This window comes from Salvelinus fontinalis, chromosome 14, assembly GCF_029448725.1.
Source record: "Salvelinus fontinalis isolate EN_2023a chromosome 14, ASM2944872v1, whole genome shotgun sequence".
NCBI lineage: Eukaryota > Metazoa > Chordata > Actinopteri > Salmoniformes > Salmonidae > Salvelinus > Salvelinus fontinalis.
In genome coordinates, this window is record NC_074678.1 from 36,522,925 (window position 1) to 36,539,819 (window position 16,895).

A 16,895-nucleotide genomic window follows, 5' to 3' on the forward strand; every position below is an offset into this window, starting at 1 on the left:
CGGTACCTGTCACCTCAGGGTCACGACACACACGGTACCTGTCACCTCAGGGTCAAGACACACACGGTACCTGTCCCCTCAGGGTCAAGACACACACGGTACCTGTCACCTCAGGGTCAAGACACACACGGTACCTGTCACCTCAGGGTCAAGACACACACAGTACCTGGCACCTCAGGGTCAAGACACACACGGTACCTGTCACCTCAGGGTCAAGACACACACGGTACCTGGCACCTCAGGATCACGACACACACGGTACCTGTCACCTCAGGGTCAAGACACACACGGTACCTGTCCCCTCAGGGTCAAGACACACACAGTACCTGTCACCTCAGGGTCAAGACACACACGGTACCTGGCACCTCAGGGTCACGACACACACGGTACCTGGCACCTCAGGGTCAAGACACACACAGTACCTGTCACCTCAGGGTCAAGACACACACGGTACCTGGCACCTCAGGGTCACGACACACACGGTACCTGGCACCTCAGGGTCAAGACACACACGGTACCTGGCACCTCAGGGTCAAGACACACACGGTACCTGGCACCTCAGGGTCAAGACACACAGGTGATACAATAACTGCCTTCAACACACATGCACATCTCACATATGCTGTCATCCGACATGAAACGTTACCCGTGAAGCAGAACTATCGCCCTTCACGGAATTCAGTCTTTGAATATTGTGTGTCTGCATATGACTGCCTCATGCCCACTGACTCCCACTTATCCACCTGCCTGCCTGTGTAGGGAAATGTGTGTGCGGTTGTGCCTGTGTGTGTGTGGGGGTGTGTGTGTGTGTGTAACATATCCCTGTTGTGTTCCAGCAGGCGGCGGTGCCGTCCTATGGGGATTACAGCTCCTACATGCAGGCTGTCAGTCAATACTATTGTCAGCCTCCTATGACCCAGCCACCTCCCCAGGTCTACCAGCACAGAGACCCTACCAAGGTACACTACAGCACAGTACACAATGTCACTGTTAAGACGCAGTGCAGAATGTCACTGTTAAGACGCAGTGCAGAATGTCACTGTTGAGACGCAGCGCAGAATGTCACTGTTGAGACGCAGTGCACAATGTCACTGTTAAGACGCAGTGCACAATGTCACTGTTAAGACGCAGTGCAGAATGTCACTGTTGAGACGCAGTACACAATGTCACTGTTAAGACGCAGTGCAGAATGTCACTGTTAAGACGCAGTGCAGAATGTCACTGTTGAGACGCAGTACACAATGTCACTGTTAAGACGCAGTGCAGAATGTCACTGTTAAGACGCAGTGCAGAATGTCACTGTTGAGACGCAGTACACAATGTCACTGTTAAGACGCAGTGCAGAATGTCACTGTTAAGACGCAGTGCAGAATGTCACTGTTGAGACGCAGTACACAATGTCACTGTTAAGACGCAGTGCAGAATGTCACTGTTAAGACGCAGTGCAGAATGTCACTGTTGAGACGCAGTACACAATGTCACTGTTAAGACGCAGTGCACAATGTCACTGTTAAGACGCAGTGCACAATGTCACTGTTGAGACGCAGTGCACAATGTCACTGTTAAGACGCAGTGCACAATGTCACTGTTGAAACGCAGTGCACAATGTCACTGTTAAGACGCAGTGCACAATGTCACTGTTAAGATGCAGTGCACAATGTCACTGTTAAGACGCACGCAGTACACAATGTCACTGTTAAGACGCAGTGCACAATGTCACTGTTAAGATGCAGTGCACAATGTCACTGTTAAGACACACAGTCACATACCAAGCCTCTAATCTCGGAACAGGGTCTGTCATGAGAGAATACCAAGCCTCCAAAAGCCACACCCCAGATGTCCAAACCCTAGCTAGTCAACACCACCAACCCAATGTCCCAGAGAGTTCACAACTCCAATCTATCTTCTCTATGTATTAGGGTAAGGGTACACTATTAGGGTACACCATAAGGGTACACCAGTGCCCACTGAAACACTCCCTACTCCCCCTTCTTTCTCTAAATGTAATACGCATTAACATCACTTAGCCTGTACCTTGGACTCCCATGTCCGAGCTTTCATCTAACGCTGTCCAATCCCTGGCTGTAACCTCATACCCCAGCTCACACTATATCCCATTCTTGTCATGTCTCTCTCTGGTTGACTTTAGTGACCCCCGCTCTCCTACACAAGCTACCCCTTCCTATAACCTCTCCCTGTACCCTTCTTATGCTCCTTCCTGGGGTGTAATCTATCGTAGTAGTATGTCAGTGACCCCCCGGTGTGGAAGCCGGTGGTATTTAGATGCTGGTGTGTTTATTTGGGAAGCATGACACTCCTCACCCCAACCCAGGACACAGATATCCTGCTGAGAGAAATTGTCTGTCCACACCAGAGCAGGTGTCGCATCATAAGACTAAGGAAGGCCGGTGTGTGTGTGTGTGTGTGTGTGTGTGTGTGTGTGTGTGTGTGTGTGTGTGTGTGTGTGTGTGTGTGTGTGTGTGTGTGTGTGTGTGTGTGTGTGTGTGTGTGTGTGTGTGTGTGTGTGTGTGTGTGTGTGTGTGTGTGTGTGTGTGTGTGTGTGTGTGTGTGTGTGTGTGTGTGTGTGTGTGTGTGTGTGTGAGTTTCTCCATGCGGTCATTAACTGTTTGTGTGTTTGTTTTCTCTCTCTCTCTCTCTCTCTCTCTCTCTCTCTCTCTCTCTCTCTCTCTCTCTCTGTCTGTCTGCTAGGAGGCTGATGTGTGTAAGTCGCTGGGTGTGTCTCTCCATGCGGTCAGTAACGGCGGTGCCCAGTCGGTGCTGCCCGCCGCGGTCCTGCCAGCCTACAGCACCATGCCTATGATGTCAGGCTTCATGGCCGCGCCACCTCACGCCACACACCCACCCAGCTCCACCACACACATCCAGAGTGCCCACGCCAAAGCAACCAATGAATGGAACCAGTACTACTACGTAAGTCACATGATGTTGATGGTGATGATCTTTCCGTTAGAGACACCGTACTCATTATGGCCAAACTCCAGGAACACCATGGAAGTTAGAGAACCAATGCAACTGCTATATTTAAACGTTCTACAGTGATATAAGTAAGAAGTAGTCCCAGTGTAGAGCCAGTACTAGGAGTAGTCCCAGTGTAGAGCCAGTACTAGGAGTAGTCCCAGTGTAGAGCCAGTACTAGGAGTAGTCCCAGTGTAGAGCCAGTACTAGGAGTAGTCCCAGTGTAGAGCCAGTACTAGGAGTAGTCCCAGTGTAGAGCCAGTACTAGGAGTAGTCCCAGTGTAGAGCCAGTACTAGGAGTAGTCCCAGTGTAGAGCCAGTACTAGGAGTAGTCCCAGTGTAGAGCCAGTACTAGGAGTAGTCCCAGTGTAGAGCCAGTACTAGGAGTAGTCCCAGTGTAGAGCCAGTACTAGGAGTAGTCCCAGTGTAGAGCCAGTACTAGGAGTAGTCCCAGTGTAGAGCCAGTACTAGGAGTAGTCCCAGTGTAAAGCCAGTACTAGGAGTAGTCCCAGTGTAGAGCCAGTACTAGGAGTAGTCCCAGTGTAGAGCCAGTACTAGGAGTAGTCCCATTGTAGAGCCAGTACTAGGAGTAGTCCCAGTGTAAAGCCAGTACTAGGAGTAGTCCCAGTGTAGAGCCAGTACTAGGAGTAGTCCCAGTGTAAGGCCAGTACTAGGAGTAGTCCCAGTGTAGAGCCAGTACTAGGAGTAGTCCCAGTGTAGAGCCAGTACTAGGAGTAGTCCCAGTGTAGAGCCAGTACTAGGAGTAGTCCCAGTGTAAAGCCAGTACTAGGAGTAGTCCCAGTGTAGAGCCAGTACTAGGAGTAGTCCCAGTGTAGAGCCAGTACTAGGAGTAGTCACAGTGTAGAGCCAGTACTATCATATGATTAGTACTATTAGCTGTTTATTAATCTCGGACACCCAGAACTAAAATATTGCGTAATTGCTTCAGATGCTCGATTAAGTTCTGGGGGAGACGTTTTAGAAAATATACTAATGAGACTAGCAAAGTCTCCATCCCTCTAAACATAAACTCTCACCCGGGTTCTGGTAAGTCTAGAGGCCGAATGTCCCCTTACGAAATTCAAAAGATGCAAGCACCTGTGAAATTGTGATTTGTCCAAATAATCAGTGACATAAGTTGTCCATCCCACAGTCTGTCGACAGATGCTACTACCATTTATGTTACCTGCATCTGTCGACAAGAGATTTGTAGTGGTACTAGACGCATTATCCTGGACAGCTGTAGTAGCAGTGTGTGACGTTTGAGCGAGGGAGATTAGGAGAATGAGCTGAGATGAGCAGACAGCCTAGTGGGAGGATTTACTCAGAGACTTGAGCTGAACTCATGTCTCTTAAAGATTTACATCTACAGTACCAGTCAAAAGTTTAGACACACCTACTCATTCAAGGGTTTTTCTTTATTTTTACTATTTTCTACATTGTAAAATAATAGTGAAGACATCAACACGATGAAATAACACATAGAATCACATAGTAACCAAAAAAAGTGTTAAACAAATGAAAATATTTCATGTAGTGTAACGGCTGTCCTCGCTGACAGAAGGAGAGGACCAAAACGCAGAGTGGTTAGTGTTCATTATTTAATGAAAGTAAACAAAACACTTCAAAATACAAAACAACCAACAAATGTGACAAAACCGAAACAGTCCTGTGTGGCACAAACACTGACACAGGAACAAACACCCACAAAACACACGTGAAACCCAGGCTGCCTAAGTATGATTCTCAATCAGGGACAACGATTGACAGCTGCCTCTGATTGAGAATCATACCAGGCCGAACACAAAATCCCAACATAGAAAATCACACATAGACAAACCCACCCAACTCACACCCTGACCAACTAAATAAATACAAGACAAAAGAAAACAGGTCAGGAATGTGACATAACCCTCCCCGATTAAGGTGCGAACTCCGGGCGCACCAGCATAAACTCTAGGGGAGGGTCTGGGTGAGCGTCTGTCCACGGTGGCGGCTCTGGCGTTGGTCGTGGTCCCCACCCCACCATAGTCAATCCCCTCTTCCGTAGCCTCCTCCAAATTAACGCCACTAGATTAAGGGGCAGCACCAGACTAAGGGACAGCACCGGACTGAGGGGCAACACCGGAATGAGAGGCAGCACCGGACTGAGGGACGGATCCTGGCTGGCTGGCTGGCTCTGGCGGATCCTGGCTGGCTGGCTCTGGCGTATCCTGGCTGGCTGGCTCTGGCGGATCCTGGCTGGCTGGCTCTGGCGGATCCTGGCTGGACGGCTCTGGCTGGTCCTGGCTGGACGGCTCTGGCTGCTCATGGCTGGCTGGCGGCTCTGGCTGCTCATGGCTGGCTGGCGGCTCTGGCTGCTCATGGCTGGCTGGCGGCTCTGGCTGCTCATGGCTGGCTGGCGGCTCTGGCTGCTCATGCCTGGCTGGCGGCTCTGGCTGCTCATGGCCGGCTGGCTCTGGCAGCTCCTGGCTGGCTGGCGGATCCTGCCTGGACGGCTCTGGCTGGTCCTGGCTGGACGGCTCTGGCTGGTCCTGGCTGGACGGCTCTGGCTGGTCCTGGCTGGACGGCTCTGGCTGGTCCTGTCTGGCGGAAGGCTCTGGCTGCTCCTGTCTGGCGGAAGGCTCTGGCTGCTCCTGTCTGGCGGAAGGCTCTGGCTGCTCCTGTCTGGCGGAAGGCTCTGGCTGCTCCTGTCTGGCGGACGGCTCTGGCTGCTCCTGTCTGGCGGACGGCTCTGGCTGCTCCTGTCTGGCGGACGGCTCTGGCTGCTCCTATCTGGCGGACGGCTCTGGCTGCTCCTGTCTGGCGGACGGCTCTGGCTGCTCCTGTCTGGACGGCTCTGGCTGGTCCTGGCTGGACGGCTCTGGCTGCTCATGGCTGGCTGGCGGTTCTGGCTGCTCATGGCTGGCTGGCGGCTCTGGCTGCTCATGGCTGGCTGGCGGCTCTGGCTGCTCATGGCTGGCTGGCGGCTCTGGCTGCTCATGGCCGGCTGGCTCTGGCAGCTCCTGGCTGGCTGGCGGATCCTGCCTGGACGGCTCTGGCTGGTCCTGGCTGGACGGCTCTGGCTGGTCCTGTCTGGCGGAAGGCTCTGGCTGCTCCTGTCTGGCGGAAGGCTCTGGCTGCTCCTGTCTGGCGGAAGGCTCTGGCTGCTCCTGTCTGGCGGAAGGCTCTGGCTGCTCCTGTCTGGCGGAAGGCTCTGGCTGCTCCTGTCTGGCGGAAGGCTCTGGCTGCTCCTGTCTGGCGGACGGCTCTGGCTGCTCCTGTCTGGCGGACGGCTCTGGCTGCTCCTGTCTGGCGGACGGCTCTGGCTGCTCCTGTCTGGCGGACGGCTCTGGCTGCTCCTGTCTGGCGGACGGCTCTGGCTGCTCCTGTCTGGCGGACGGCTCTGGCTGCTCCTGTCTGGCGGATGGCTCTGACGGCTCGGGACAGACGGGCAGCTCTGACGGCTCGGGACAGACGGGCAGCTCTGACGGCTCGGGACAGACGGGCAGCTCTGACGGCTCGGGACAAACGGACAGCTCTGACGGCTCGGGACAAACGGACAGCTCTGACGGCTCGGGACAGACGGACAGCTCTGACGGCTCGGGACAGACGGACAGCTCTGACGGCTCGGGACAGACGGACAGCTCTGACGGTGCTGTGCAGGCAGGCAGCTCAGACAGCACTGGGCAGGCAGACAGCTCAGACAGCGCTGGGCAGGCAGACAGCTCAGACAGCGCTGGGCAGGCAGGCAGCTCAGACAGCACTGGGCAGGCAGGCAGCTCAGACAGCACTGGGCAGGCAGACAGTTCAGACACTGGCTGCGCTGGAGAGGAGGAAGGCTCTGACAGCGCTGGACAGGTGGGAGCAGCTGGAGAGAGAAGACGGAGAGACAGCCTGGTGCGGGAAACTGCCACCGGAGGGCTAGTACGTGGAGGTGACACCGGAAAAAACGGACCGTGAAGGAGGACACGCGCTCTTGAGCACCGAGCCTGCCCAACCTTACCAGGTTGAATGGTCCCCGTAGTGCGGCGAGTTGGAAAAACCCGCACTGGGCTATGCTGGCGAACCAGGGACACCATTTGTAAGGCTGGTGCCATGTACGCCGGCCCGAGGAGACGCACTGGAGGCCAGATGCGTTGGGCCGGCTTCATGACACCCGGCTCGATGCCCAACCTAGCCCGGCCAGTGCGGCAAGGTGGAATAGCCCGCACTGGACTAAGCACGCGTACTGGGGACACCGTGCGCTTTACCGCATAACACGGTGTCTGACCAGTACGACGCCCTCTCACTCCACGGTAAGCACGGGGAGTTGGCTCAGGTATCCTACCCGGCTTTGCCACACTCCGCGTGTGACCCCCCCCCCCCCCCAAGAAATTTTGGGATCTGACTCTCGGGCTTCCGTGCTAGCCGTGTACCTTCATACCGCCGGTTCCTCTCTCCGGTTGCCTCTGCTCTCCGAGCTGCCTCCAGCTGTTCCCATGGGAGGCGATCCTTTCCAGCCAGGATCTCCTCCCATGTGTAGCAACCCTTGCCGTCCAAAACGTCCTCCCATGTCCAATTCTCCCTTTTGCGCTGCTGCTGCTGCTGCTGTCACTGCCCTTTACCACTCTGCTTGGTCCTTTGGTGGTGGGTGTTTCTGTAACGGCTGTCCTCGCTGACAGAAGGAGAGGACCAAAACGCAGAGTGGTTAGTGTTCATTATTTAATGAAAGTCAACAAAACACTTCAAAATACAAAACAACCAACAAACGTGACAAAACCGAAACAGTCCTGTGTGGCACAAACACTGACACAGGAACAAACACCCACAAAACACACGTGAAACCCCGGCTGCCTTAGTATGATTCTCAATCAGGGACAACGATTGACAGCTGCCTCTGATTGAGAATCATACCAGGCCAAACACAAAATCCCAACATAGAAAATCACACATAGACAAACCCACCCAACTCACGCCCTGACCAACTAAATAAATACAAGACAAAAGAAAACAGGTCAGGAACGTGACATGTACTAACACTTTGCCTTGACAGCTTTGCACACTTTTGGCATTCTCTCAACCAGCTTCCTGAGGTAGTCCCCTGGAATGCATTACAATTAACAGGTGTGCCTTTTCAAAAGTTATTTTGTGGAATTTCTTTTTTTCTTAATTATTAGGAATCAAGGTAAGACCCAAGTGCAGACTCTGTGAAGTAACATTGTTTATTGTAACCACCGGGGCAGGTAAATGACAGGTAAAGGCAGGCAAATCAAATCAAAGTTTATTTGTCACGTGCGCCGAATACAACAGGTACAACCTTACAGTGAAATGCTTACTTACAGGCTCTAACCAATAGTGCAAAAAAGGTATTAGGTGAACAATAGGTAAGTAAAGAAATAAAACAGTAAGAAAATAGTGAAAGATAGCAGTAGCGAGGCTATAAAAGTAGCGAGGCTACATACAGACACCGGTTAGTCAGGCTGATTGAGGTAGTATGTACATATGTAGATATGATTAAAGTGACTATGCATATATGATGAACAAAGAGTAGCAGTAGCGTAAAAGAAGGGTTGGTGGGTGGTGGGTGGCGGGACACAATGCAGATAGCCCGGTTAGCCAATGTGCGGGAGCACTGGTTGGTCGGCCCAATTGAGATAGTATGTACATGAATGTATAGTTAACCTCACTAGGGTATGTGGGACGGTCGTTTACATTGGCGCGTTATGTTCAGTAGTTCCAAAACATCCGGTGATTTTGCAGAGAGCCACATCAATTTACAGAAATACTCATAATAAACATTGCTAAAAGATACAAGTGTTATGCATGTAATTTTAGATCCACTTCTTATGGCTGCAGCCCGACGTCGGTACACTTATGACAACAGCCACTTCAAGTGCAGGGCGCAAAATTCAAAATATATATTTTTTTAAATATTTAACTTTCACACATTAACAAGTCCAATATAGCATATGAAAGGTACACATCTCGTGAATCCAGCCAACATGTCCGATTTTTTAAATGTTTTACAGGGAAGACAAAATATGTAAATCTATTAGCTAACCACGTTAGCAAAAGACTCCACTTTTATTACTCCATCAGTTTTTTACTACATCAGTAGCCATCACAAATTCGGCCAAATAAAGATAAAAATAGCCACTAACCAAGAAACAACCTCATCAGATGACAGTCTGATAACATATTTATTGTATAGCATATGTTTTTTTCGAAAAATGTGCATATTTCAGGTATAAATCATAGTTTACATTGCAGCTACAGTCAGAAATTGCACCGAAAGCAGACAGAAAAATTACAGACACCAACGCCAAATAACTAAATACTCATCATAAAACATTTCTGAAAAATACATAGTGTACAGCAATTGAAAGACAGGCATCTTGTGATTCCAGACAATATTTCCGATTTATCAAGTGTTTTACAGCGAAAACAAAATGTAGTGTTATATTAGCTTAGCTTAGCACAATAGAAACACTTGGGCGCCGGCGACTACGACAGATATATGAAATAACATCATAAATTGGGTCTTACTTTTGCTGATCTTTCATCAGAATGTTGAACAAGGTGTCCTTTGTCCAAATGAGTCGTTGTTTGGATTCAGAATGGCAACTTTCTCTCTCCATTTAGCAAGCGCGCTAGCCGGGTTGCACGGATCTCTCCATGTAAACAAACGGAAGAGAACGGAACACGGCAAAACTCCCGAAAAAATTTCAATAATCTGATGAAACTATATTGAAAAAACATACGTTATGATGATATGGTGACATGTATCAAATAAAATCAAAGCCGGAAATAATATTCGCCTATAACGTCAGCAAAAGCTTGCGCTCTTCAGAGTACCGAAAATGGGGGACACGAGATTCCAAGATGATGTGTTCCAACTCAGATCGAGATAATCACCTCATTTCTTCTCTCACAGCCTTCTTGATACCCAGAGGAAGGTGTTTGACGTGCATGTATACTAATACCTCTTGTGCCCATTTATAGGCAGGAAGAGGAAGAGAGCCTCGGTTTCAGACTTTGAACTTCCGGGTCAGGAAAAGTGCTGCAGAATGAGTTCTGTTTCACTCAGAGAAATAATTCAAACGGTTTTAGAAACTAGAGAGTGTTTTCTATCCAATAGTAATAATAATATGCATATTGTACGAGCAAGAATTGAGTACTACGCCGTTTGAAATGGACACATTTTATCAGGCTACTCAATACTGCCCCTTGCAGCCATAACAGGTTAATGCAACCGCTGTGTCAGATTTCTAAAAAACTTTACGGAAAAAGCACACCATGCAATAATCTGAGTACAGCGCTCAGAGACCAACACAACCCAAACAGATATCCGCCATTTTGTGTAGTCAACAGAAGTCAGATATAGCATTATAAATATTCACTTACCTTTGATGATCTTCATCAGAATGCACTCCCAGGAATCCCAGTTCAACAATAAATGTTTGTTTTGTTTGATAATGTCCATCATTTATGTCCAAATACCTCCTTTTTGTTCGCGCATTTAGCCCACTAATCAAAATTCATGAGGCGCGATCACTAGGTGCAGACGAAAAGTCATAAAGTTCCGTTACAGTCCGTAGAAACATGTCAAACGATGTATAGAATCAATCTTTAGGATGTTTTTAACATAAATCTTCAATAATGTTCCAACCGGAGAATTCCTTTGTCTGTAGAATTGCAATGGAACGCAAGCTAACTATCACGTGAACGCGCGTGGCCAGCTCGAGGCTCTCTGGCAGACCTCTGACTCAATCCCCTCTCATTCGCCCCCACTTCACAGTAGAAGCATCAAACAAGGTTCTAAAGAGTGTTGACATCGAGTGGAAGCCGTAGGAAATGCAATATGACCCCATAGACACTGTGTATTCGATAGGCAAAGAGTTGAAAAACTACAAACCTCAAATTTCCCACTTCCTGGTTGGATTTTTTCTCAGGTTTTTGCCTGCCATATGAGTTCTGTTATACTCACAGACATCATTCAAACAGTTTTAGAAACTTCAGAGTGTTTTCTATCCAAATCTACCAATCTACTAATCTACTAATGCATATTCTAGCTTTTATGGCTGAGTAGCAGGCAGTTTAATTTGGGCACGCTTTTCATCTAAATTTCCCAATGCCGCCCCATACCCTAGTGAAGTTAAAGTGACTATGCATATATGATAAGCAGTGGCGTAAAAGAGGGGTTGGAGGCACACAATGCAAATAGTCCGGGTAGCCATTTGATTACCTGTTCAGGAGTCTTATGGCTTGGGGGTAAAAACTGTTGAGAAGCCTTTTTGTCCTAGACTTGGCACTCCGGTACCGCTTGGTATGCGGTAGTAGAGAGAACAGTCTATGACTGGCATGGCTGGGGTCTGACACCGCCTGGTGTAGAGGTCCTGGATGGCAGTCAGTTTAGCCCCGGTGATGTACTGGGCCGTACGCACTACCCTCTGTAGTGCCTTGCGGTCGGAAGCCGAGCAATTGCAGTACCAGGCAGTGATGCAACCAGTCAGGATGCTCTTGATGTTGCAGCTGTAGAACCTTTTGAGGATCTCAGGACCCATGCCAAATCCTTTTAGTTTCCTGAGGGGGAATAGGCTTTGTCGTGCCCTCTTCACGACTGTCTTGGTGTGTTTGGACCATTCTAGTTTGTTGTTGATGTGGACACCAAGGAACTTGAAGCTCTCAACCTGCTCCACTACAGCCCTGTCGATGAGAATGGGGGCGTGCTCAGTCCTCCTTTTCCTGTAGTCCACAATCATCTCCTTAGTCTTGGTTACGTTGAGGGATAGGTTGTTATTCTGGCACCACCCGGGCAAGTCTCTGACCTCCTCCCTATAGGCTGTCTCGTCGTTGTCGGTGATCAAGCCTACCACTGTTGTGTCATCTGCAAACTTATTGGTGTTGGAGTCGTGCCTGGCCATGCAGTCATGGGTGAACAGGGAGTACAGGAGGGGGCTGAGCACGCACCCCTGGGGAGCTCCAGTGTTGAGGATCAGCGTGGCAGATGTGTTGCTACCTACCCTCACCACCTGGGGCTGACCTGTCAGGAAGTTCAGGATCCAGTTGGAAAGAGAGGTGTTTAGTCCCAGGATCCTAAGCTTAGCGATGAGCTTTGAGGGTACTATGGTGTTGAACGCTAAGCTGTAGTCAATGAATAGCATTCTCACATAAGTGTTCCTTTTGTCCAGGTGGGAAAGGGCAGTGTGGAGTGCAATAGAGATTGCATCATCTGTGGATCTGTTTGGGCGGTATGCAAATTAGAGTGGGTCTAGGGTTTCTGGGATAATGGTGTTGATGTGAGCCATTACCAGCCTTTCAAAGCACTTCATGGCTACGGACGTGAGTGCTACGGGTCTGTAGTCATTTAGGCAGGTTGCCTTTGTGTTCTTGGGCACAGGGACTATGGTGGTCTACTTGAAACATGTTGGTATTACACACTCAATCAGGGACATGTTGAAAATGTCAGTGAAGACACCTGCCAGTTGGTCAGCACATGCCCGGAACACACATCCTGGTAATCCATCTGGCCCCACAGCCTTGTGTATGTTGACCTGTTTAAAGGTCTTACTCACGTCGGCTACGGAGAGCATGATCACACAGTCGTCCGGAACAGCTGATGCTCTCATGCATGCCTCAGTGTTGCTTGCATAGAAGTGATTTAGCTCATCTGGTAGGCTCGTGTCACTGGGCAGCTCGCGGCTTTGCTTCCCTTTGTAGTCTGTAATAGTTTGCAAGCCCTGCCACATAAGACGAGCATCGGAGCCGGTGTAGTATGATTCAATCTTAGCCCTGTATTGACGCTTTGCCTGTTTGATCGTTCGTCGCAGGGCATAGCAGGAGTTCTTGTAAGCTTCCGGGTTAGAGTCCCGCACCTTGAAAGTGGCAGCTCTACCCTTTAGCTCAGTGCGAATGTTACATTTTTACATTTTTCATTTTAGTCATTTAGCAGACGCTCTTATCCAGAGCGACTTACAGTAGAGTGCATACATTTTATTACATTTACATTACATACTGAGACAAGGATATCCCTACCGGCCAAACCCGGACGACGCTATGCCAATTGTGCGTCGCCCCACGGACCTCCCGGTTGCGGCCGGCTGCGACAGAGCCTGGGCGCGAACCCAGAGACTCTGGTGGCGCAGCTAGCACTGCGATGCAGTGCCCTAGACCACTGCGCCACCCGGGAGGCCCCATGTTGCCTGTAATCCATGGCTTCTGGTTGGGGTATGTACGTACAGTCACTGTGGGGACGACGTCCTCGATGCACTTATTGATAAAGCCAGTGACTGATGTGGTGTACTCCTCAATACTCCTCAATGCCATCGGAAGAATCCCAGAACATGTTCCAGTCCAGTCAAAACAGTCCTGTAGTTTAGCATCTGCTTCATCTGACCACTTTTTTATAGACCGAGTCACTGGTGCTACCTGCTTTCAGTTTTGCTTGTAAGCAGGACTCAGGAGGATAGAGTTGTGGTCGGATTTACCAAATGGAGGGCGAGGGAGAGCTTTGTATGCGTCTCTGTGTGTGGAGTACAGGAGATCTAGAATTGTTTTCCCCTCTGGTTGCACATTTAACATGTTGATAGAAATTAGGTAGAACTGATTTAAGTTTCTCTGCCTTAAAGTCTCCGGCCACTAAGAGCGCCGCCTCTGGGTGAGTGGTATCCTGTTTGCTTATTTCCTTGTACAGCTGACTGAGTGTGGTCTTAGTGCCAGCATCTGTCTGTGGTGGTAAATAAACATCCACGAAAAGTGTAACTGAAAACTCTCTCGGCAGGTAGTGTGGCCTGCAATTTATCACAATATACTCACAATATGCTGTTGTTTACAGATATGCACAGACCCCCCCCCCCCCCCCCCTCGTTTTACCGGAGTGTGCTGTTCTATCTTGCCGGTGCAGCAATATCCCGCCAGCTGAATATCCATGTCGTCATTCAGCCACGTGTCACCCAGGCAGGGGTTGATAATCCAGAGCATAGGCCAAGGTACAGGACGGCAGGCAGGCTCAGGTCAGGCAGAGGTCGGTAATCCAGAGCATAGGCCAAGGTACAGGACGGCAGGCAGGCTCAGGTCAGACAGAGGTCGGTAATCCAGAGGTGGAGCAAAAGTACGAGATGGCAGGCTCAGGATCAGAGACAGGCAAAGGTCAAAAACCAGGAGGACGAGAAAAAGAGAGACTCGGGAAAAACAGGAGCTGAGACAAACGCTGGTAGGCTTGAACAAACAAGACGAACTGGCAACAGACAGACAGAAAACACAGGTATAAATACACAGGAATTAATGGGGAAAATGGGCGACAAGCACAAGGACAGGTGAAACAGATCAGGGTGTGACATTAATGTGTTTGAGCTAATCAGTTGTGTTGTGACAAGGTAGGGGTAGTATACAGAATATAGCTCTTTTTGATAAAAGACCAAGTCCATATTATGGCAAGAAAGGCTCAAATAAGTAAAGAGAAATGACAGTCCATCATTACTTTAAAACATGAAGGTCAGTCAAACAGGAAAATTTCAATAACTTTGAAAGTTTCTTTGAGTGCAGTCGCAAAAACCATCAAGCGCTATGATGAAGCTGTTTCTCATGAGGATTGTTACAGGAAAGGAAGACCCAGAGTTACCTCAGCTGCAGAGGATAAGTTCATTAGAGTTACTAGCCTCAGAAATCGACAATTAAACTGCATTTCAGATTGCAGCCCAAATAAATGCATCACAGGGTTCAGGTAACAGAAACATCTCAACATCAACTGTTCAGAGAAGACTGTGTGAATTAGGCCTTCATGGTCGAATTGCTGCAAAGAACCCACTACTAAAGGACACCAATGATAAGAAGAGACTTGATTGGGCCAAGAAACATGAGCAATGGACATTAGACCAGTGGAAATCTGTCCTTTGGTCTGATGAGTCCAAATGTGAGATTTTTGGTTCCAAGTGCTGAGTCTGTGAGATGCAGAGTAGGTGAACGGATGATCTCCGCATGTGTGGTTCCCACCGTGAGGGATGGAGGAGGAGGTGGGATGGTGTGGGGGGGCTTTGCTGGTGACACTGTCTGTGATTTATTTAGAACTCAAGGCACACTTAACCAGCATGGCTAACACAGCATTCTGCAGCGATACGCCATCCCATCTGGTTTGGGCTTAGTGGGACAATAATTTATTTTTCAACAGGACAATGACCCAACACACTGTGTAAGGGCTATTTGACCAGGAAGGAGAGTGATGGAGCGCTGCATCATATGACCTGGCCTCCACAATCTCCCGACCTCAACCCAGTTGAGATGGTTTGGGATGAGATGGACCGCAGAGTGAAGGAAAAGCAGCCAACAAGTGCTCAGCATATGTGGGAACTCCTTCAAGACTATTGGAAAAGCATTCCTCATGAATGGTGGTTGAGAGAATGTCAAGTGTGTGTAAAGCTGTCATCAAGGCAAAGGGTGGTGACTTTGAAGAATCTAAAATATACATATATTTTGATTTGTTTAACACTTTTTGGTTACTACATGATTCCATATGTGTTATTTCATAGTTTTGATGTCTTCACTATTATTTTACAATGTAGGATATAGTAGAAATAAAGAAAAAACCTTGAATGAGTAGCTGTCTCACATCTTTTGACTTGTACTGTATTTGTACAGACACGTAGTCTTCACATCCTCCTCCTGTTTCAATCAGTTTGGGATGTTATATGCAGTCAGGTCGGGGGTGAGGTCTGGGGTGAGGTGTCTCGTGTCGGGAAGTTATATGTCTTCAAGTCGCTGGTGAGGTCTGCGGTGAGGTGCCTCGGGTTGGGAAGGTATATACAGTCAAGTTGGGGGTGAGGGGTCTCGGTTTGGGAAGGCATATGCAGTTAAGTTGGGGTTAGGTCTGGGGTGAGGGGTCTTGGGTTGGAAAGGCATATGCAGTTAAGTCGGGGTTAGGTCTGGGGTGAAGGGTCTCGGGTTGGGAAGGCATATGCAGTTAAGTCGGGGTTAGGTCTGGGGTGAAGGGTCTCGGGTTGGGAAGGTATATGCAGTTAAGTCGGGGTTAGTTCTGGAATATATTGGGGAGGTATCGTCTGTGGATCTATTGGGGCGGTATCGTCTGGATATATTGGGGCGGTATCGAATGTGGGTCAATTGGGGCGGTATCGTCTGGATATATTGAGGCGGTATCGTCTGTGGGTCTATTGGGGCGGTATCGTCTGGATATATTGGGCGGTATCGTCTGTGGGTCTATTGGGGCGCATCGTCTGGATCTATTGGGTCGGTACCGTCTGGATCTATTGGGTCGGTATCGTCTGGATATTTTGGGTCGGTAATGTCTGGATCTATTGGGTCGGTATCGTCTGGATATATTGGGGCGGTATCGTCTGGATCCTTTGGGGCGGGAACGACTGGATCTATTGGGTCGGTGTCGTCTGGATATATTGGGGCGGTATCGTCTGTGGACCTATTGGGGCGGTATCGTCTGTGGATCTATTGGAACGGCATCGTCTGTGGACCTATTGGGGCGGTATCGTCTGTGGACCTATTGGGGCGGTATTGTCTGTGGATCTATTGGAACGGCATCGTCTTTGGATCTATTGGGGCAGTATCGTCTGTGGATCTATTGGAACGGCATCGTCTGTGGATCTATTGGAACGGCATCGTCTGTGGATCTATCGGGGCGGTATCGTCTGTGGATCTATTGGGGCGGTATCATCTGATCTATTGGGGCGGTATCGTCTGGATATATTGGGGCGGTATCATCTGATCTATTGGGGCTGCATCGTCTGGATATATTGGGACGGTATCATCTGATCTATTGGGGCGGTATTGTCTGGATATATTGGGGCGGTATCATCTGGATATATTGGGGCGGTATCATCTGGATATATTGGGGCTGCATCGTCTGGATATATTGGGGCGGTATCATCTGGATATATTGGGGCTGCATTGTCTGGATATATTGGGGCGGTATGGTCTGGATATATTGGGGCGGT

General features: G+C 49.3%; 1 protein-coding gene across 3 annotated transcripts in view; it reads left to right on the forward strand.

Moving 5' to 3' along the window:
* The window catches only part of raver2 (ribonucleoprotein, PTB-binding 2), a 297,302-nt gene that overhangs the window by 223,207 nt on the left and 57,200 nt on the right, over positions 1 to 16,895 (forward strand). The window contains exons 13-14 of one of the 3 annotated variants that reach the window (XM_055861584.1): positions 840 to 959; positions 2,710 to 2,931. In XM_055861584.1, coding sequence (XP_055717559.1) covers positions 840 to 959; positions 2,710 to 2,931 — 342 coding nt within the window. Of the gene's footprint in view, positions 1 to 836; positions 960 to 2,709; positions 2,932 to 16,895 lie in introns of all 3 variants that reach the window. The other 2 variants (XM_055861583.1, XM_055861585.1) reach the window with 2 other exon arrangements.